At 41.2% G+C, this 22,695-nt stretch overlaps 1 protein-coding gene across 1 annotated transcript in view; it reads left to right on the top strand.

The window, feature by feature from the left end:
- Window positions 1–2,637: 2,637 nt before the first annotated feature.
- DSE (dermatan sulfate epimerase) overlaps window positions 2,638–22,695 on the top strand; it is a 32,439-nt gene continuing 12,381 nt past the window's right edge. Inside the window, exons 1-2 of the mRNA XM_066545796.1 lie at window positions 2,638–2,697; window positions 14,498–14,966. Of these exons, the coding sequence (XP_066401893.1) occupies window positions 14,551–14,966 (416 nt within the window). The 5' untranslated portion in view covers window positions 2,638–2,697; window positions 14,498–14,550. The remainder of the gene's footprint in view (window positions 2,698–14,497; window positions 14,967–22,695) is intronic.

The raw sequence follows: 22,695 nt of genomic DNA, 5'->3' as shown, positions 1-22,695 counted from the left end.
CAGCTTTTATATAGCTGAAGGCAATCTTCCTCTAGCTTCTATTCCTGAGGCAAATTTTTTCAGTCTTTCACTGTACATGATGCTTGCTAAAGCTGGGGCCATTTCATTTCAAAATTACCAGTGGCAATGCTGAAATTAATCTAGTGTGAACAGATCTTGCTTCTCTTAGATACTGCTGAATCATCCTATAAATCTTAATTTATCTATTTAGCCTAACAAGCACTCTGAGTTACTGGGAAGTAGAACAAGCCCTGTTTTACACAAGAGCACATGAGGCAGAGGGGATTTATGGCTCTCCATCCTGTTGGTATCTCCACCATGTTCTAACTGCACAGCAGGGCAAGATCCAAGCAGCACCTCCAGTCTCATCCCTTAGGAGGCAGGAAGCCAAGAGCCCATCCTGTAAGGGAGCCATGGTGTGCTTTGCCTGGGCATTTGTGATCACAGGGCAGCACAGGGCAGCTTTTCTACAATACAGAGACATAGATGCACAGACCAAGGGCAGGATTTCAAAAGCCATCCAGACATTGTGCTTTTCAGAATTGTAAGGGCTAATTCCATTTAACTTAGAGTCAGGTACTGAATATATTTACATACCTAATGATGCAGACATGTGACAAGTACTTAAACACCTTCCTCCTGATCACTTTAGGCACCCTGGTAATTTTAGAAATTCCAGCAGAATCAGCCTATCCACCACATCTAGTCTGACTGTGAGGTCTGCAGCTCTTCACGTCATTTGTATCACAGCCTCAATATTTTACAACTCTACTATCAATTCAGTGGATCCTAATACCATTCAAATAGGTGTTCAGAAAGATATCTTCTAATGATTAATCTAGTGTTTGCATGACTGAAACTGAAGCACTTTGTGCTTTAGGCGTGTCATTACTGGTGAAAAAGCAAGGCTTCATTCCAGGTTCTGGCATTGCTCCTGGAGTTTGCAGCAACAACATGTGGATCCCTACTCTTTAGGGCTGAGACTGTCAATAGATATTGCTGAGAAATACACCAGCAATGGAAGGGTGAAGGGAAATGTAGTTTCTGGTTTTGTCTAGCTTCCACAAGTTTATTAGTCCTGATAGGAGAGCAGGAAATCACACTTTAAACCACATGAATCTCTCTAAAACCACCCCCAGAAAATACAGATTTTGCATTTTAGAACAGGAAACTGAGCACTTATGTGCCTGCTGACTGATTCAATAACATCAGTAAACACGTTACTAAAATGAGGAATATGCTTTGTGAGACATAAGCTTCAGGTAATTGGAGACTATCCTGATCTATCACATGTAAATATTTTTACTTTCATTACATAGTCGATAAAATATGATCAGCTTTCAAAACCCAACCAGCATTCAGAATTCTTGACTCCGAACTTTGTCTTGGCAATAGTGACTGAGAAGGAATGTTCCAAAGGATCATTTATTTTATCCTCTTTCATATTAATTTCTGAAATTGTGTGGCTGTGAGAAATGTCGGGATGGCTGACTTGAACAGTCACGGCGTTTCACTTTTATTTTTTTCTTCTTTTACAGGGGAAACGTTAATGTAAGTAGCCACACCATACTTAAAAGAGCAAATTAACTTTTTGTTTCTTTGCTGGCTTGAGGGGACTTTTGGGTGGGAGGTCTTATTCCTGTCAAGCAGTATGGTGACAGCAGCAGGGATGGACAATGAATATGAATGGGACACCCGGGATGCTGTCACCTCCACAGCCACCCTGCCCGCCCCGTGGTACGGCTGCCGTACTCTCGAGCTCCAGGAAATCCTCTGCCAGCGCTCTGGTGTTGAACCAAAACATTCCCTGCGGAGAAACGAGCCCTACCTCCAAAAGGGAGAATGAGGGCATTTCCGTGAAGTTCGAGCCGGGGAGGAACGGGCGGGGGAGGAAAGCTGTGTGCGCGCCGGGGATAAACAAACACGGGGCACACTCGGAGCGAGCGGAGCGCCCGGGCCGGTCCGGGGCAGCTGCGGGGCGGGCTCCAGCGCGCCGGGCCGCCATGGCGTGAGGGGCCGGCGGAGCGGCGGCAGGAGGAGGAGGAGGAGGAGGAGGACGGGGAGAGGTACGGAAGGAGGGCGGGGAAGCGGGAGGTGGAGCGGGAGGGGGGAGTCACTTTCTTCCTGCGCTGAAAAACGCACCCCTCACCCCCCTCCCCGCTCCGTCCCCCGCGGCTGCGGAGGAGAAACTTTCTGGCGGGCGGTGGGCGCTCGGAGCAGGGCAGGGGCCGCCGGCGGTGAGTGCCCGTGCGGGGCGGGCGCGCAGCGGGGCGGGGCGGGGCAGGGGCGCCGCTGGCCGGAGCGCTTGGGAAGGCGCGGTCGGTCCGAGCGCTGCCGCCGGCACACGGTCCCCAGGCCCGGGGCAGCGGCTCCAGGTGCCGGCGGGGCCGGGCGGCGGGAGCGCGGCCGGGGCGTCCCGCGGGAGCAGCCCCGGGCACGGACGGGCTTTTGCTGGCTGGGCTGGCCCCGGCGGAACGGAGCTGCTGTCGGGGCACCCGCAGGACGGGCCCCGCAGTCCGGGGGAGGTGCGGGCGTGCGGGGGACGTGCGGGCGTGCGGGGGACGTGGCGCTTTCTGTGCGAAGCTTCACCTGCGGATGCCGTGGGTAGCAGCTCTGCTCCTCCGCAGCACTGGGACCGCAGCACCCTCCGAGCTTTTTGCCAAAGAGTTCAGCCTCCCAAGCATGCATGTGTGAAAGGTAAGCAGTAGCATCCTTGTCTTGCACCTAGGCAAGCTGAGAGACGGGAACAGAGCGACTTGCCCGATGCAACTTCCTGCCACTTCTTTTTTTTATTTTTTTTTTTTTAATTGGGAAAGTTTTAAGTGACCTGGGACCAGAGCTGTCAACTCGGGAAGCTCAGTCTTCTCAGCCCCAGGCAGCGAGTTGCAATTCCTATTGCATGAAAGCAGTGCATCATCACTTGGTGTGTCTCATGCCAGCTCTTAAAATTCAGTTTGGTATGAATGAAAGTAACCACCCTCTCTGTTGTTCTATTGCTCGCTCTTGAAGCAATATAAAACTGTGATATTTTCCTGTGTTTTCAAGTTGGAGTGGCTTGGGTTTTAGCCATAAGCAATGGCAACATAAAAAGTAGTCACAACTGTGAATAAAATACAAGAAATATTGCTCAACCCTGGAGATTTTTCAGTCACACTAAGAAGATCAACTGCAATTTAAATAACACTAAAATTTTAATGTAGTCTAAACAAAAACGAAGAAAATCTCAGCCTAAATATTGCCACATTATGTTTATCATGCCAACTATTATTATAACTCAGTGGAGTATTTCAAAAAAAGGAACAATTCAGCTGAAGGGCGGCAGTGGGAGTCAATAATTCAGATGCTGTTTATTACTCTGAAAGACTCTAGCTGGGTACCCTTGAGCAAGTCACTCCACCTCCCCATGGCTCTCTTTTCTTCCTCATAAAACAGATAAATGTGCTTGCTTGCTTCACAGGGGTGTTGAGAAGTTTAATTAATTAATTAGTTTCATAACTACTTGTAGATCCTTGGCTACATCGTTCTACTGAAGTGCTAAGTATTATTTCAACTAAGAGTTCCCTTACTGTGTCTCATCACTTATACGTGGTTTTTTAAGTGACCGGAATTTGTTAAGTTTTTAGGGGAAATCAGCAAAGTAGCAGTTTTGGATTGGGATTGTCTTGACTCTCTGTAAACTTCACTGGGACTTGAAACCGAAATATACTAACCACAGTGTATTTTAATGGGGCAGGGCTACTGGGCCTTTAAAAATGTCATTTTCTTGTTATTCAAAGTAAGTTCTTGCCTTTGTTGCTTTGTTTGAAGTATTGTGATGTTTTGCATGGGTTTGAATTGCCATGAGAAACACCTGAATGCTCTTAAGATAATATGAGAGAAAGATATGAGAATAGCTTTTAAACACATCTGTATTCTCTACTGTGAGCACTGACCTCAGAAGACACTTGGTGCTGATTTTCCACTACACATTGATATGCAGTCTCCTTTACAACCTGTTCTTTGGTTATAGAGAATGTTGCAAGAAAGAAATGTATAAACTGAACCATTGATTACCTATTGTAAAGGTTGATAGATTTTGGTTGTCGAGGCAAACTCAGTTTTTATTGTAGTATATATTAGTTATTGTAACAAGGTCTTGAGTAAATATCTGCACTACAATGGTGAGGAAATGCATTTTATTACCTGGCCAAATGTTAGATGTGATTTTTATAGGTTGCATACAGTTATAAGTAAAAATGAGTAGCTGAAAGAAGGTTTTAGAGTGACATCTTTGGCTTGGTACTTTTTAAAGACTCATGAGGTCTGTGTGTACTGTTTCTTTTCCTCAAGGACAATCACAGTACATAAGCTTTTTTTAAAACTGAATTCAAGTAAAACCTAGATCAGAGGTGGTAAAGAGTGGTTCATATCACCAGGCAGCTGTTGGGTTGTGAATGAACATAGGAAGTTTGTATCTTTGTAGAGAAATGATCACATCCATCAGTACCCAGCAGTCTGAGCAGTGAAAACTAGGTTAAATAAGGAGGTAAATGTCCATAAAATTGAAGTGTCCCTTCTCTTAGAAGTGATTTCATTTAACTAAAATGCAGTCACATTCTTAGTTTGTGTATGGAAACTTGCACATCTGGCACCCACAGCATACTATAGCAATGAGCAGAAATAAATCTAGTTACTATTGCTATTGTTCCTGGATATTTTGCAAGAAATAAAGCCGGGGGGGGGGGTGCTGAAGGAATTAAAAAATAAAGAAAAAACCCCAGCTTTCTGTAACCATTGTTTTCTTGCTTAGACTGGGTAATCCAAGTGTGTGGTGAGTGAAAGAGTTTGACTTTTTCTTAGCAAATTGCATTTAATTGGTAAATATGGCATCTCAGCAGCAAGTTTGTCCTGGCTGTTCTTACCTTCTTTGCTGTCTCCATTCAGCTGAGGTAGATCAAAGAGCATAGCTACAGCACTGTATTCTCCTAAAGCTGTTAAACCATGGTGCTGGTTCACATTCAAGACTATAGCCACATACTTAATATAAATAATTTACTAATAAATAGTTTAGTATAAATAATTCTGCATTTGACTCCCTTTGAGCCAGTTTTCTGTTTATATGGGTAAACTTTGTACTGATGTCTCTTAGCCCAGCTGGGATAGGGTGAGGTCCTACAGTGCTGCATTAGTAAACCCCCCAGCCCTTGTGCACTGCACTTTGAGCAGATTCTGCTGTGTGCTCAGGATGAGAACTGGGCAGAGAAGCCTGCTAGGAAAAGGGAAATTTCCCAAATGCCACCAGAGATCTCTCTTGAATGCTTTGTCAGTAAAAGTTTAGCAGAAGTGAAGTGCTGGTAACGGAGAGCTGACCAAAGGGGTCGGGTCATTTTGGGAATCACACAAAGGACAGAGCACTGGAAGTGTTTTCTCACATCAGGTGCTGGCATGACACTTTCATCCACTCTTGGGACATGATCAGGTGTGGAAGCACAGGTACAATGTGACTATTATGTACACAGTCTGAAATTACCTTTGTTTGGTCTTTCTTTCTGTTTTTCCCCTTGCTTAGACTGAGTATACAAGTAGAATCAGCAGTAGCATTGTTTAGAGTGGGCATTGTAGGTAATTTGACTTTGGTAGGTGTTGTATCTCAGTACAAGAGAAATGTAATTTTAACATACAAGCTCTTTTACCATGGTTGTCCTGGTTTATGCTTTTATTTTGTGGAGGTTTTTTATCAGTAATATTAATAATTCTGAACATTTTATATAAACCTGGTATGCCTTCTTTAGTCTTCTAATCAAGTGGCTGCTAGAGTTGTTAAAGTATTTTGAAAAGTTGTTCGCAAGCATTTCTGTGGATATCATGTTCCTTTTAATCATATCCTTGCAATTATGGTTCATCACACCTTTTACCAAAATGATATGTCCAGTTTCAGTTCTGCTTGAGAGCCATGCCTGCACAACTTACAGTCAGAAATGTGATCATAAGATTCTAAATTTCAAAATTAACCCATAATTTAATGGTTGTGTTGACACCTACTCACAGATTGCTCATGCACACTGTGGGTAACTACATTTTGCAGGGATCATGGAGCTGTTTAACTCCATCTGCAGTTGAGATTTCTGTCCTTGAAAATGTAATGACCACATTTTTCAAGGCTTTTGTTTAGGGTATTCTGGGGAGCACTGGGAGAACAATAATAGCCCCGAAGGAACTACAGGACAATACATTTTATTGTCTGTCCCAGTTTGTACCCTGAAAAAAGCAGTTGCATATGGGTATATGTGTATTACATCTATGGAGAGAGAGAGAGAGAACCTATATGCTCTATCTCTCTGTGGAGAAACCCTAGATAATGACATAACAGCAGAATTGTATGAAGAAGAATGAACAACACACTCATCTGTAGAGAGATGCTGCGACCAGTAGGGTGATACAGTTTAGGTCTATAACCACAGTGACATTTATCCTGTAACAAATGAACCAGTGGTTCTTCTGTGTAAGTACAGATTTGGGGTCTGCATACTCACACTCTAAGGTTATCTGCAGATAATATAAAAGTAAGTGTTGGTTTAAATTGCTTAGATTACAAACTTCTTAGGTTCAGAAACGGACTAGCATCAGCATCTTTGGACTTTGCAGGTGCTCCTCTATGCTGCCACAATAATTTAACATATATGATTGCCATGGTTTTATCCCAGCTCCAGCCCCACACAGCCACTTGTTCCCTCCCTTCAGTGGGCTGAGGGAAATAATTGGAAGAATTAAAGTGAGAACATTTGTGGATTGAGATACAGTCTGTATAATAGATAAAAGCCACACAAAGCAGAGAATTCATTCACCCCTTCCCAGGAGTAGGCAGGTGTTCAGACATCCCCAGGCTCCATCACATGGAATGGTTACTTGGGAAGACAAATGCCACAACTCTGAACTCTTCTCTCTTTCTCCTTCTTTCCCAATATTGTGTGCTAGGCATAACTTCTTATGTTATGGAATATCCCTGTGGTCAGTTGGGATCAGCTGTCCCAACTGTCCCCTCCCAACTCCTTGTGCATCCTCAGCCCCATTGCTGGTGGGGTGGGGGGGAGAGGCAGAAAAATTCTTGACTGTATAAATGTTGCTCAGCAGTAACTAAAACATCCCTAAATTATCAACACTGTTTCCAGCACAAATCCAAAACATAGCCCCTACCAGGTACTATGAAGAAAATTAGCTCTACCCTAGCCAAAACCATCACATAAAAATAAAATATCAATATAGTTTTTGTGCAACACTGCATCATAAATAGGATATGGAAGTATAGTTAAAATGAGTTTTGATCCCATAGCAACTGAAGGATGTGATGCATTTTAGAATTCCTGTCTAATAATATGAAGTTCTGTGGAAATGCTTTACAAATAACAAATAATATCTTAAGCTACTCAAGTTTGTAGTTTTAGATACAGAGAGTGAGAACTGGTTTTGTAACACTCCAGCAGAATCACATAATTTGTTTACAACATCTTGAAGACAATCAAATGAAAGAGAATTAAAACAATAAACAGGGAATATTAAAACTATTAATTATACATGGTCAAGAACAACAAATAAGGGGGCTTAAAACATTTGCAAGTATTTGGAAGAGGTCAAGGCTCGCAAAGTAGAGTTAGTTGGAAAGAGGATAAAAGTTAAAGTCTGAAATTAAAACACTTGTTTTGGTATCAGAAGTTTCTGGTGTTGTAATCAGCCTCCTCAGAAGTGAGGGAAGATGGATAGCATGCAATTCCCTGGGGTGGGTTAGGCACAAGGAGGAATTCTGGCAGCAGTAAATTGGCTTTCCCCTTTTGCATGTAGGATTATTTTTTCCTGTCCTTTATTTGTGCCTCCTGGGCATTGCCATTGCCATGTGAAGTTTTTCCAGTTCCTCCTGCGCTCCATGGCTGTACCACTGGATCCACACAGAGGCTCCAGCCTGGCATTCTGTTCCCTCCAGAAGAGGCATTCTGTTCCCTTGCTCCCTTCTTGTGGCGGGTGGTTGTGCCTTAGGGCTGTGGGCTGCTCTCAGAGGAAACCCTAAACATCATTCCTGATACCTAACTCCAAAGGGTTCACAGCCTTACTGACCCAAGTGGGCCTCTTTGCCAGGGCCAGGAAGATGAGTTAATTCTCAGTCCTTGCCAAAGGAATATTGTTTCACCACCCAGATTGTGCAGGAGCCTTTGTTCTGTGTTTCTGAAGTGCCTCTTACTGTCATAGTCCTAAACCCCAGAGGTGCCCCACATGCTGTAATAGTGTAACACGTAGATGAGTGGTTTGCTTGGCTTCTGGGACATCAATGGAGCAAAGGTAGGGAGTATATCCTCTTGGCCTAGATGAAAATTCTCAAACTGCCTTCCTATAGTGTTAACATTTGTGAAAACACTTCTAAAGTAAAAAACAAATTTCATTTTTATTGAAATGGCCTTTTAAAATTATGTCAGCACAGGATACAGTGCTGGTGTTCTAGAAGGAATCTTTCTCTGGTAGCTTATAGTTTTAAGCCTTCAGTGGTAAAAGTGATTGGGCTTTCATTCACTGAATGTGGATGCCTTAACAGGCATGTCTGTACTGGTTGGGAATGATCATCTGCAGGATTCTAGATGTCAAAATTACTTCTTTACTCATTCTACAGAGTGAGATATGGAATAAAAGATCCTAGTAAGGGTTAGGAATAGTAGTATTAGTGCAACCAAAAAATTACTGAGAAAGCATTTTTTACAGGAGGATAAATTGTAAAATAGAGGGAAATTCTAAATTCCCTGATTATGGTTTGGACATGCAGACTATTTAAATCATGTTTTCACTTGAGGCAGAGAGAAGGTTATGTGTGTGTGTGTGCATGCTCTGTTAATTATATATACTGTGATAAAATAGACAAACAAGCTTTTAACTGGAAGGAATGAACAGATGAAACTTCCTTCACAGATGTCTTACAGATCCTACTGTGAACTTATAAAAATATTTTGCAGTTGCTGTCTTACCTGTAGCATGGTGGAGAATGAATGCAACCCTCCATTCTCCTGGAATTATGGTCTGACACAGCTGTGTACTGCTCTACACAGATCCATTTAATTTTGTGTTAGATCAAAGGACAGACACAAGTTTAAATCTTGACTGCTGACAAGATGGCATATACTGATAATCCCTATAGGAACTGGCTGTTTCTGGTTGCCATTGGGATTTTCATAGCACAGCTGTTAGTCAGACATAAAAGCTGATACAAATTTCTTTCAAGGTATTTCCAATCATTTCAGAACAAGTGCAGTACTAACACCTGGGTACCTGAGCTGTGCTTTATTTTATGGCAGATGTAATTCTGAATTATTTTTGGGATTTCTGTATTTAAGTTTTGAAATACCTTTGAAATTCTATAATTGTAGTATGTTTTTCATAGTGAAAAAGCCAGAGGAAGAAATGAAGTAATGTCCCCTGGTGATTAAGGTTGTAATAGGTGTTTTTCAAGTTTTAAGCAGTGATTTTTACACTTTTCCAGTGTTTTTATTGGAGAGCCATAAAGTCACTGGTTTTGGCTCACCAGTCAAAAGGTGGGTGAAGGACTCCTGACTGCTCCTGTCTCTTGGGACGTGGGAGTTTCCCACCCTGGTGTCCTGCTTTGAAAGGGTCTCAACAGTACTGCTTGTTGATGTAGAAGCTATCCAGCATGGGACTTCAGTCAACAGATTGACTGTGATTATTACAGCACAAAGATAAGTTTATAGTTTTATTGGTTCTGCCCCATCACGCATCTAATTATGCTGTATTGGATATGGTTCTCTGGAACCAAGTGACAATATACATATATGGGAATTAGTCTCCATTGACTCTTTCACCTCTCTGTTTTCATGGACTTATCCTGCATTCTTTAGTACCAGAATGTCATTGCATTCAGTTAGAAGACTAAATTGCTCTCCCATTCTTAAATATGTTTGCAAAATATTTAGATTGGTGGTGAAACAGACCTTGTTGAACAAAACAGCTCTTCAGTTGGTGTAACTGGCATGATTTTAGAATTCTAGCATTATATGTTACCAAAAATTCCAACTGATATATTCCATGTTATAGATTCAGCATCTCTCATCAGCAGCAAAGTCAATTGCAATGTATGTGAAAAGATCTTTCAGATATTTGAACCAAGTGCAAAAAAAAAGAGATCCTACAGAAGTTTGCTTTTCTCCACTGTGATCTAACCTACCACTTCTTGTGTTACATTTTGGCAGTTGTGCATCCCTCTCCATTTAATGGAACAATATTCCACACACATCTCATTGCAATGTTATCTATTAGTTTCACAGTTTTGATAGAACAGCACCTGTTTCTGGTAATTGACCATTTCTTGTTGAAATACCTATGACTTTCTTACCTGTTTTAGCACTGGGTTCTAAAGTTGCTTATTTTAGTTTTAATACCAGTTCTTGTGATGCAATTTGTAACAAAACTGTAATGACACTGTTGTTTAGAATGAAACTGTATGTTATAATATTACAAGCATTGAAAAAAATGGAGAAAAAAAAGTTCATTTTCACTGTCAATAATTTATGAAGTGCAAAGCAATGATGAAATTTATATCCGTGCTCAGAGGTCATTTAGTAAGGTAAAAGTTCGGGCACTGAACCAGAAGATTTGATTTTCGTCAGTATGGTGGAACAGATTTTCCTTTAAATATTTGAACACATTTCTTAGGCAAACATTTGTTTCTCAGGTATCTCAGGTAACCATAATGAGAACTGTAGCCTTTGTGGAAAATAGTTGCTTCCCAAAAGAAGACAAAGAGTCTGATGTGTTCATGTCCCAGTCCTGGGCTCTGGGAAGATCTTTTATTCAGAAACCTGAATAATGTATGGTGTTGTAATGCCTCCGTTTTGTGAAAGTTTTAGTCACCTGAAATCCCACCTTTTTTGTTCCTGACTGTAAATGTTGACAAGGTGCCCATGTCAGAGATGGGTCATGGCTAGCATGGGAGATGCCAGCAGAGACACCTGCAATTTCTGATTTTTAAGAAGTGTTGCAAGTTTGGTCCCAGGTAAAAGCAGCTACAAAGCAGAGTGGCTCTTCAGAACTGATACTACAGAAAAACATGGTTCCTTACCTGTTTTTAATTTTTAATCACCCACAAGAAGGTCAGATTGCTTCAAGAACAGCTGTGCAAGCTGGTGATCCTAACACTGCCATCATTTCCTCTCCCTCCTCCTCTGCCCCTCTTTCACTCCGCTGCTCTCACGGGTGAAGTGACATTTCTGTGCACATGTGGCAGGAGTAAATGGGCCTCTCTTTTATTTTAAATAGTTTATTTGGTAAAGTTATCTGTATAAACAAATGTTTAGTTTAGTTAGTGGTTTCAGTTTTACAATACTTTTTTTTCTTTCCCTACAGCTGAACATGTATCAGTTGATGCAGATGGGGAGAACTAAAATTGTTAAGATTTAATCTGTGTTGAGTGTTTTTTTTCTGGAATAATTGATGGTGTTTATTGTTTGTTTCTGCTGGCAGTGGAGTTGAAATCATGCAAAATACTCTTTCAATCTAGAACTAAATGACAACATTTTCAAAGCATACCATATAATATGATTTTCTTTCATGGGCAAGCATCCTTCATTTTCCTTCTAATTTTTAATACGTTATCACCCCCGCGTTTTCAGAAAAGGTTGAGTTGCTTGGTGAAGTTTTTCTTGGAAGACATGACTGGTAATGATGCGGTGTAATATGAGAGTAAGAAATTCCTTTAGCTTTAAAAAATGGTATTGTGAGTGCACATTAAATGATCAGAAGGCCCAGACTCCAGTTCTTTCAAGCCCTGTGTATCAGGCAAAGTACAAAAAAATTGTAACAAGTTCACTCACAACTGGTAAGCTGAAGCTTATGTGGACAGTTACCTGCACAGATCCAGCTCTACCTAAGCTATGCTGATAACCAAGGTTCAGAGGTTTGCGTGGAAAGGAAGGTGCACTCCCTTCCAGTTGCCTACTGCCATCCTTCAGTCACACCAGGCTGAGCCCTGCAAGGTTATGGGACAGGGCTCACTGTTCTTAGTGAGTCGTGGCTGCTGAGAGTTATTGTCTTCTTATCATAGGAAGGGTGCCAGTATAATTTAACCAAGAATAAATGATTTTGTGTTCCTGCTTTTGCCACTGCCTATTGATTTTCTTCCAGATCATGACTCTGAATAAATATCCAATAGGTTCGTTTTCAGTTATTCTGTTGTTAGCCTAAAGAATGTGGCACAGTGGTTCCTCTTCATGTAAAGGTAAAAAAAAAAGGGTTTACTTTCTCAGTGAAATGTGCACATGAATAAAGGGTGAAAATGTGGGAGGCTATTGAATACCTAATAGTACAGACTATGACTTTTTGGCAAGACTGGATGTGTTTAATGATGGTGTAATGCTGGGAAATGTGTGTTCAGATTTGCAGAGGAGTTCTGGAAAACTTTACTGTATATTCCCTAATGGTTGATCAGAAATAACTTAATTTAGGGAGCTCTTAAAACCATCCCTAAATTTATGTATGTTCTTAATTGTCACTGATGTGCAGAACACTTACAGAAATCAAACCAAAGGAAAGAATGCATGAAGTCCTTACTGCTAGCTGGGATTTTTTTCTGCTTGTGTGAACCAGGAAGTTTTTTTCAATAAATGGTTAACACAGAAAAAGCTACAGGCATTTTTGGCTTTTTTTGAGGTATTTTTTAGGTTCTTTCCTCTGCCCACAGTTCTAAGGATCACAGAGGCTTTTAAAAAAAACTGTAGTGGGTTTTTTTTTATTATTATGATAAAGCAGTTTTTTCATCAATGAAAACATTACATCATATTTCAACCATAATGTATTGCTTTGGCTGGTTTTTACCTCCATCCTCTCAAAATACATTGTTGTATAGTTTCCTTCAGCATAGGGAAGAATATATACAAGTAGATTTTAGTAGGTCTGGATAAACTGTGGTGCGTGTGTATGTGGTGAGAGACTCTGTAGATATAGTAAAAGTGTTACCAAATAAACCAGCCTGTGATAATGTGTCCTGTAACAACTGGTTTACCTCCAAAACAGGGCAAAATGTACTTGCAAAATGCATTAGAATACTATGAAAATTTCATCTTCCCTTACACTCTGTTTAAGCACTTATTCTGCTCGCTGTAATAGATAAATTTAAGCAGTTACAGGGTACAATATTATTTGTAGGTACAAATTCACAAGAAATTATGTATTTCTTGGCCAAGGAGATTTGCTCACAAATTAATTTTAGGATCTGAGCACAAAAATCTAGGGGGTCTGGGCACCCAGTAGTCATGAAGGGTCCTTGTCTGTCAAAGTTTTCTCATATTAATGACTTTGTTCAAACAGGATGTGGGTCTCTAAATAAGGTTTTAGCAGTCTAGCTTCTATTAGAAAATTTTGGCTGTGGAATAGGGACCTGTGGGGAGAAGTAAAAGGTTGCTTTGTACTTTAACTTCCTACAAGTTTTATGACTGAATCCTATGAAACTGGTTTTCCATGGGAGAAAAAAAAAGTATCTGTTTTTAAGTTTTCTTTCCTTCTATTTCTCCTTTTAATAATTGAAAACTACTGTTCATTATTTACATAAAACTGTCTCACTTGAGTCTGCTTTCCATAACCTTTTCCCTCGTAAGAATTCTAGGAATTTGCTGGCTTTCCTCAGGGGGATCTTGGCCATGTTTTATCTGTGACTTTAGGCCAGATAGTTGGTAATTTCTACAAAGTAACTTACTATGTTTAAATTACATTTGTCTCTGCATAGATTTCTCATTTGAGCACATTTCAAGAAATAATGTACATAGAAGAATATGCATTTTAATACAATGTTTAGCCTTCTTGGTAACTGGCAATAAATCTCCACATGTAAAATGGAAAGCCCTTTGGAAAAAAACACTAATAATGCAAACCCCTAAATTCCCGGAAGGCAAAGTATTTCAGCTGTTTTTCTAAGACTCTGCCACTTACTGTTTCCCTTTTTGACTCCTGACTTGCTCTTTTCTTTTCTTTTTTTAAAATGAGGACGTGTCAGAACTGGAGGCCTTGAGCCCTGTATAAAGTGACCCCGGCGCAAACCTCCAGCATTCCTCATCTTTCCCTCTCTCCAGCTGCTAACATCAGCCAAGGCAGCACGCAGGCTTGGCTGCCGCCAGCTTCCTGGCTCTCCCCCTTTCTCCTCCCTTCCCGCCCTGCTCCCCTTGCCAGTGCAGTCAGCGCTGCTTCATATTAGGCACCATTGCAATTATTTCAAATCTCGAGTACAAGAGCTGTTGTTGTGTCCCTTCAGCTGGTATCAGCTACTAGAGGGCAAGGTATGGGAAGGAAGGGGTTTTCTTCAAAGTGTTGTTTCTCTTAGGTGAATTGCTGTTTAGATGTTTCATCTGACATATTCAAGTAGATATGATTTGAAAGTCACCTGGAGAATACATGGGGTTCTTTAGGTAGAATCATATTTCCTGAATGATAGTGTGTCATAGATTCATTTTCTAACTCATTCTTTCATGTCCATCTACCACAGGACATTTCAAAGATGGTTTGGCTGCCATTGAGACCTGGAGATCTGATGCCACAATGAGGACTCACACACGGGGAGCCCCAAGTGTGTTTTTCATACACGCGGTTTGCTTCGCCTTTGCCTGCGGCGCCAGGGAGGACCAAGACACGATGGTTCCTTTTGTCAACGCCAACTATGACAGCTACCCCATGCTCTACTTCTCCAAAGGGGACGTGGAGACCCTGCGGCTCCAAGCCAGCACCACACACCAGCACATTGCGGCTCGTCTGATCGAAGCAGTGCAAACCATGCTGTCAAATCCCCTGGAGTACCTTCCTCCCTGGGACCCAAAGGAGTTCAGCGCTCGCTGGAATGAAATTTATGGCAACAACCTTGGGGCCCTGGCAATGTTCTGTGTGCTCTTCCCTGAAAACATGGAGGCCATCAACATGGCTAAGGATTACATGGAGAGGATGGCGGCTCAGCCTAGTTGGTAGATTTTTGTCTTTTTTTTTTTTAAGTTATTCTTACTGTATAAACTGCTTACAGTTGGAGGAGTAAGTGGATAAGTGAATAGCTTAAATTATGTCAGTTATACTAATATTCATTTTAACAGTGACTAACTTGCTGAATGCATTTACCCTCATCGGGATCAGCAGTGACACACAGCTTTTCACCATCACTGGACTTATCTTCTTGAAAGTTGGTGCTGAAAGGAGCATGATTCTTTATGCCCCAGCCTGTTTGCTTGTAAAAAACCAAAAAGTAATCCACTCTAAATCAGAAGGAAGAGTTTCACATTTGTTTTTTGGCAAGAAGTGCTAAAAGTGTTACTTCGAAATGTTTCCCCCAGATTCATAGATATCTTGGGTAACTAATTCTTCCTTAGGAAGAATTTAGGAAAGAGGGACCTATGAAAAAGGTATAATTAGGTAAAAATAACACTCTTGGGCTTCTGCAGTTTGCTCTAACATCAGTCTGAGCTTTAGTTCAGGCTGACAGCTTCACTTGGCTGCATGATTCTTGGGCCTCTCCTTAAGACATCCTAGGACATGATAGTTGTCCATCTGATTACTGGAAATGCCTGGGTAACTGGTGTTTTGATGACCACCTCCTGGATTAACTTCCCCTGGATTTGAGTTGCCATCCCTACAAGTTACTGTCTTCTCTGTGCCACACTCTTTCTATGGGAACAGAAGTTGATGTTCTCACTATAGGAGTGATTCTAGAATTGAGACCCCAAGGTCTCCTGCTTTTCATACCCACCTGCAATTTATCTCCTCTTTTTGCTCTGGCAGATGCATTTCCCCTACGTCCCTGCAGCAGCTGCCACTTGGTGCACCTTTGCAGACTATGGTCCAGGATTGCTGTCACTGTGAATAGGTCAGAAGATGGGAATGTGGGCTTTGCCAGGAGGGTGGCATCTGCCCAGGGCAGCAAGATAGAGCTGGATGGGGCACTGCTCCCTTCTGTCATAGCTGCTTTCCTACAGCTCTGCGGTGACAGCAGCTCAGCACAAGTGTACGTCAAGATTCAAGTCAGCACAGGAAGAGAAGCATCAGCTGTTCAAGCGGTGTTCATTGCTCAAACTACTATTCCTTACCCTCTAGTAACCAACTAGTAATGTCCTATAAATGTTATACTTCCATGGGCCATCACTGGAATAATGCTGGATTTGAGCTAGCATAATTTGGGATCTGTATCTATATTTGGGATCCTGATGGGCATTATTGAAAAGCCATTATAGTGTTTGGGTTCCCCTGCACTAAGGATTAAAATGGTGAATGCCACAGAAATATATGAGCTAGAGCAAAAGAAGTGGTGGGAGACAGCAGGGACTCACTGGCCATATATTGCCTGCATGTCACAGAAGACAGGACATGGGATTTAGGAAGGAAAATATTGTCTCAACAGTGGTGGTAATTTCCAAAATCTTGCACTGAAGCATAGCAATACAGAGCTTCAGTCTTAGCTCTGGAGACAGTGTGGAGACGGTTTCTCTTGGCACACAGACAGAGGGATATAGCTTACAGAGGCGAATCCAAGGATGTGTGACCATCTCCAATAGGAGACAGGCTGCTCCAAAGTCAACACCTTCCTCCTTAGTTTCATTGTTCACACTCTTTCTTAACTTGTTTTGGGAAGGCTATAGTTACGTGGCCATCTGTTTTAATGAAATAAGAAAGAGGGGGAAGCATTATTTTGAGTAGGAGGACTTGTTTGTGTCTGTTTTTTTCAGTTTCCTACATCTTACTCTCTGTCTCAACGTTATTTAAGTTCCTTATGTCCTGTGATTCCTGCCCTGGATTAATTGTGGTTGTTCTGTCTTTTGTTATAATGCTCTCCCTTGTCCCAGTGGACCAGATACCAATCAGAACCAAGCAGATATCCCATTTCCACTTGGCTTTGATGTTATTTACTTGCCTCCAAGTACTGTTTTTTCTCAAGCAAGTATCTTGCATTACCCTGGTGAAAGAGAAACCATGCTTTTCCTGTCTTTCCCTTCTGGTGTAGACATCCCATTCAGAAATCAATCAAGGTTTAATCAGGGTTCTCTGCTTGGCAAAAGAAGTGGCTGCAATAGTAGTGAAAGCGCAGGAGGAAATTTTAAACATAGGCAATAGAGCTGGGCTAAGCTGGCCTTTGTATAACCTCCAGCTGGCCAGCTCTTCAAATGCTGTGGCAGAAACATGGATCTGGTTTCCATTTTTGTTTTCCCCCTGAGAACTTATGTCTGAATGCTGTCAGCATGGAGTTTATACTGTAGCCCCATCAGTGGTGGCAGTAATACAGATCTTTCTCCCTTGTCCAACAGTGGTTTTCAGAAAAGTAGGAATGTGACATCTCCGAGGCATGTGCTGCACTGTCTGGCTTTGCTCAAATAGGCTGGGTTCAGAGGCTGAAGGACTGGGCAGACAGATTATGTAAATCTGTTTTTCCTAATTAACTCAATTTAAAAGTACCAGAAAATGTTACTGCACGTACTTCTCCACTTAGGATAAGACTAGGAGAATAAGCATGATAAATAGGAGTTATGGCTGTTATATAAGCTGTTCTGGCAGTGTCAGAGTGGTGGAATTTTTTGTCCAGTCTATCTAGGCATGTTTAGTTTTCCTCAGACTTTGGGAAAATGCCGTTCTGGATGATATATTATTATTATTGTCCTTATTAAATAATTTGAGGGCATGTGTCTTCTGATCAGGAGGGTGAGAAGGAGTCTTGATGTTGCCTGACTTTGGAGCCTTGCGTGTTAGGAGAGTCCTCTGCCATAACTTTTTATTTCATCAGGAAAGAGGGCTTTTCCAAAGACGTATCCATAAGGTAAGTAACATGGGTCTCTCCTTAGACCTCCTCATTAATGTAGGTGCCAAGACTGACATGTAAAATTTCTGGAAAAATATCTTTTTTGTCACTGACAGATTCATCAACATGAAAGTTAAAGCTGAAAAGTTAAATCTGGCATTGGCAACTTAATTCTTTCAGCGGTATAATCTGGATTTCTTTTGACTTCTGCTGTTATGGCATTGACTCTAAAATAGCTTTGGAATTAAAAAAAAAATTCATCTTAATGAGTTTTCTCTAGTTTTTGTGGCAACATTGAGTAAAATCTAAGCCTTACCAGAAAACAAAAGTATATGTTTTTAGCATATGCAGTAGCTGAATAAAAGAAATATGGTTTAAAATGTCACTGGTTATATGTTTCAGAATGCTAGGAGATTAAGGAGACTGACATTTTAAATTTCTTCTTTACATTAGTGGAATCCTCAATAGTCCAAATATCCCAGGATCCAATTATGAGAAAGTCTACTGGTAATTGATATATACATGGAAGGGGCATGTAATTAAGAACTCTGGTCCTTTCCCATCTATTAAAGTAGTCATTTTATGTCACATAATAAAGTACACCCATGACTGAGGTCCCATTTGTGTCAACTAACAGAGGTTGAGCCGTTTGTCATAACAACCCATGTGGACAGGCATGCTGCTCATTAGCAGAGCATCCCTAATGGCTACATCCTGGAGTAGGTTTACATTTTAAAATAAACAGAGGGGCACTGGGTAACAGCTAACTATAACAATCACCCAAAATAATCTGGGAACGACACTTGTGGAGACTAGCAACAGCAAACAAACATGCATTAATATTTTAGTTGAAATAGATGAGCATTAATGGTTTTGCCTCTAAAAATTAAAAGCTGGTATTAAATAAACCCCCTTAGTTTTCCATGGGTTGGATATCTAGATACTGTCTAAAATCTTATGGGAAGTTTGTCCTTATATTTGAACCATATTACCTTTTTTTAGAGGGGACAGAGGATATGGATGTGTTTTCTGGCATTTTATCTCCAACTGGCCCCTAGAGCAGTCCCCACCAGAAGGGCGTTTTGGCCAAGGAGATCTGTGCTCGTGATTCTTTCCATATGCCGCTGGCTCGTCCCGTTCCCGTGCTGAGCAGAATGATGTAATCAGAGTCACACATTGTGCAGAAATAACACTTCAGTCAGACTCTCTGGTTTGGACAAAGCAGCCAAAAGCTCTCTTCTTTACTAAGCCCACCTTACAAACAAACGCCTTGGGAGTTCACAAATTCTGCACCCTTCTTTTAGCAAGAGAGAGGTTCCAAGTTGCAATGGCCAGAAAGAAATTTCTGTGGGTTTGTTTTTGGGTGTTTTTGCACATAGTTGATGCCCCACTTTTAAAGCCAAGTATGTTACCAATGTGCAGTAAGGTGTGGGATTCTGTGGGTTTCACAGGGCAGATAATTACTGTCAAGCACATGCAGACATTCCAGGGCAATAGCAGCAACTAAGGAGAAACTAATAGGAGGCTTTGGAATAACAAATCTGTGACCTTTCTGCTGCTTTCTTATAAACTAGCAATCATGTAGCCTTCTGTTAGTCACTGCTTATTAAAAAGTATTGGAGCATACTATGGGACCCTGGCTGTTAGTATCCAGATAGTGCTTGCTGTTGAACAATACAGATTGCAAGGTAAAAATAGATATGTGTAAATAATTAAACATGTGGATAATGATTTAACTAAAATGAATTCATATATGTCAAGTTGCAATAAAGCAAGTCTCCGTGCTGACACCAGAAATTTATAGCATCTGTTTGACTCCCAGTAATCAACCAGCAATCACATTCAAAGAAAACTTAGGGGGGCTTTGTAAGACTGTGGAATAAAAGTTAGTATAAAAGAAGCTCGGAGGATGCTGATACACTGTCTCCTACAAAGAGGAAAAAGAAAGAAAAGGGAGGGTAGGAGGATGAATTTGATATCTGGAATATATATTATGTTAGTAAGTGAAATATCAAACCCTCATGCTGTTTTTATCTTCTACATATGTAGTGTTTAAAAATAGAAATTGTGCATGTCTATGAAATTAAATGGCTAGCTGGATTTTGGAGAGCTCCTTTAATATCTAAATTGGTATAGAAGATATATTGATGCTGATGTTCTGTGCTAGCTACTGGGAGCTCACTTTGTAGCATGACTGGTATAAAAATTTGCTAAAACAAGAGCTAGAGGCAATCTCCTAAAAAAATAACATAATTAAATTTCTATGTCTGCTTAACATGACATTGAGAAAAAATGAAACAGAGTCAGTTCTAGTTTATTAATGTGTCAACACAGAAGCATCATAAAAGCAAGCCCTGTGTGCGAAGGACTCTTGTGATCAAAGCCAAAAATGAGATAAGATCTGAAAGAAGCTTTAGAAGCATCAGAATGATGATCATAGACCTATGAGGAAACAGAGGGGAAGAGGTTAAAAAGTAGATTAAGATTTTTAAGGAGCTAAAGTTTACTTTCCTCCCCATAGCACCTAAGCAGTACAACTCTATTTTTATAGTAAGCTCTTAAAACATCTGTCTATATGTTGCCTTTTTTCCCCATACTGACATGAATGTAGCCTTTTACGTTTAACCACTCCTTTGCCTTTCTTTCTGTCAACTGAGCTGCAATGAACACAAGCATGTGAGATTGGCTGCTGCTGAAACATGATTGCTAAAGAGAGAAGCAAACCTGTTTTACCTTAGACACCAGAAACATAAAACATCAGTTTTTCAAGTATGTTTTTTAACTTCTTTGTTTTTGCAAAGGATCAAGTGCTAAGGTTGGGCAGATAATGGGGTTTTTGCTTTGGCAGCCAACCAGAAAAATGTGGGAAGGGTAAAAGCTGAGAGGTTGGTTTTTTTTTTCAGAGAGTCTTCTTTTCTCTCCCCAAAATGACAAGTGTAGAGTATTGCTCCATTTATTAAGAAAATATTCCACTTGATCAAAAAAAATACTTTGTTTTGGAGACTTTGTAAGAAAAATATTTAAGATTTGGTCTGGTTTATAAAATAAATGTTGGTAGTCTCATTCCCCTTGAAAGGTGTTCTCCCTCTTGATAGGGAGTGGGTCAGGACAGACCCTCAGAAGTGGGTCAGGACAATAGGAAGAGTGCCAAGGCATTGCCTGTGGCATTGGGAGGGCTGTACAACTGCACAAGCGATCAAGAGGTCACTTGGCCCCCTTGCATGCCTTGTTTACATCCACACTTGACATCTTGTGTGCATTAAACTCAAGCATGCTCACAGCTGAGTACCAATATCTGAGGTAGATGGCATCAAAATGCACTACAGGGCTGTCTTAGAAGTAATTTTCACCTCTAAGCCATTAGGAGAGAGTTCTCACTCATTTCCTTTGCATGCACCTAGTGAGATTGAGAATTTCAGTACTGAGGAGCAAGTACTGGCATCCTTCCTTCAATTTCCTCCTCCAGGAGTTATTCTGAAGTGATTTGTCATGGGAAAGTTTGGAGCATTAAAATTCAGGATGTGGATTACTTGTGTAATGCATGTGTCAGGATGTGCTTAATTCTTCATTTTACATCCACTGATACCATGTTAGCTGTTGACCTAGAGGCCAGAAATCCCATCTCACACTGCTTGGAAGGGTATTCTATATCTCAGATTAAAGAGGGTTATTTTCCTATTTACTTCAATTTGTTTTTAAGAACTGGATACACAGTGAAGGAAAGATGAATGTAAACATCCCACAGGTCATGATCAAGGAACTCACTTGAGCAGCAGAGTTTGATTTAAATCCTGCCTTGAACTGGCCATATAGTGGTTTTTCCTTCTTGGCTTGTATTTCTGAGAGAAATTCTAATAGAATCATAGAAACAGAATTGTTTGTGTTGGGAAGGGACATTAGAGATCCTCCAGTTCCAAAACCCCTGCTCTGGGCAGGGACAACTTGGACTGGACAATGTTGCTGAAAGCCCCATCCAGCCAAGCACTTCCTTGAGCACTTCCAGATTTGGGGCATCCACAACTTCTCTGGGCAACCTGTGCCAGTGCCTCACCACCCTCACAGTGAAGAGTTTCTTCATAACTCTTCATCTCCTTTTTCAGTTTAAAACCTTTCCCCTATGTCTTACCATTATCTGCCCATGCAAAACCCCTCTTTTTCCTATGTCCCCCTTTAGGCATTAGAAGGTTTCGGTAATGTCTCCCTGGAGACTTCCAGGCTGAACAACCCCATCTCTCTCAGCCTGTCTGCATAGGAGAGGTGCTCCAGCCATCTGAGCATCATTCTGGTTTCCTCTCGACTTGCTCCAGAAGGTCCATGTCCTTCTTTTGTTGAGGAGCCCAGAGCGGTTTGCATCACTGCAGGTGGGTTCTCACCAGGGTAGAGTGGAGGAGCAAAATCCCTGTCCTGCTGGCTGGCCATGCTGCTTTTGCTGAGCTTAGAACTGGCTTCCTGGGCTACAGGGGCACATCACTGGTCATGTCCAGCTTTTCATCCACCTGAACCCCAAAATCCACCTCTGTAGGGTTGTTCTCAGTGAATTTTTTTCCTACTCGTGTCTGGGACTGCCCCATCCCAGGTGACCCTGCTTTCAGTAAGGAAGTAGTTACTTGGTAGTGAGTAGTGAGAAATTAAAGAAACACATTTCTACTAAGAGAAGAGGCAGTAGTAGCATCAGGAATGTTGTCAAGAAACTGAGAGGTTGTAGTGATCTTGGCTTTGTTGGTGATACTGGTTTTTGCTTTCCATCCAAAATTTTATGCAAATGGTGTACTTACTTAGAGCTTGGAATTGTGTTTAATGAAGGTGCTGTGTACACATAGAACAAATGCAGTGCATGCATGATTCTTGTCCAGGTTCTTGGTGGAAAATTGATGAGTGGAAAACAGGGTCTTAATCCCCCTCTTCATATTCGTTGTTCA

This window comes from Molothrus aeneus, chromosome 3, assembly GCF_037042795.1.
Source record: "Molothrus aeneus isolate 106 chromosome 3, BPBGC_Maene_1.0, whole genome shotgun sequence".
NCBI lineage: Eukaryota > Metazoa > Chordata > Aves > Passeriformes > Icteridae > Molothrus > Molothrus aeneus.
The sequence above is the reverse complement of the archived record's forward strand: the minus strand, read 5'-3'. Positions and strand labels throughout refer to the sequence as shown.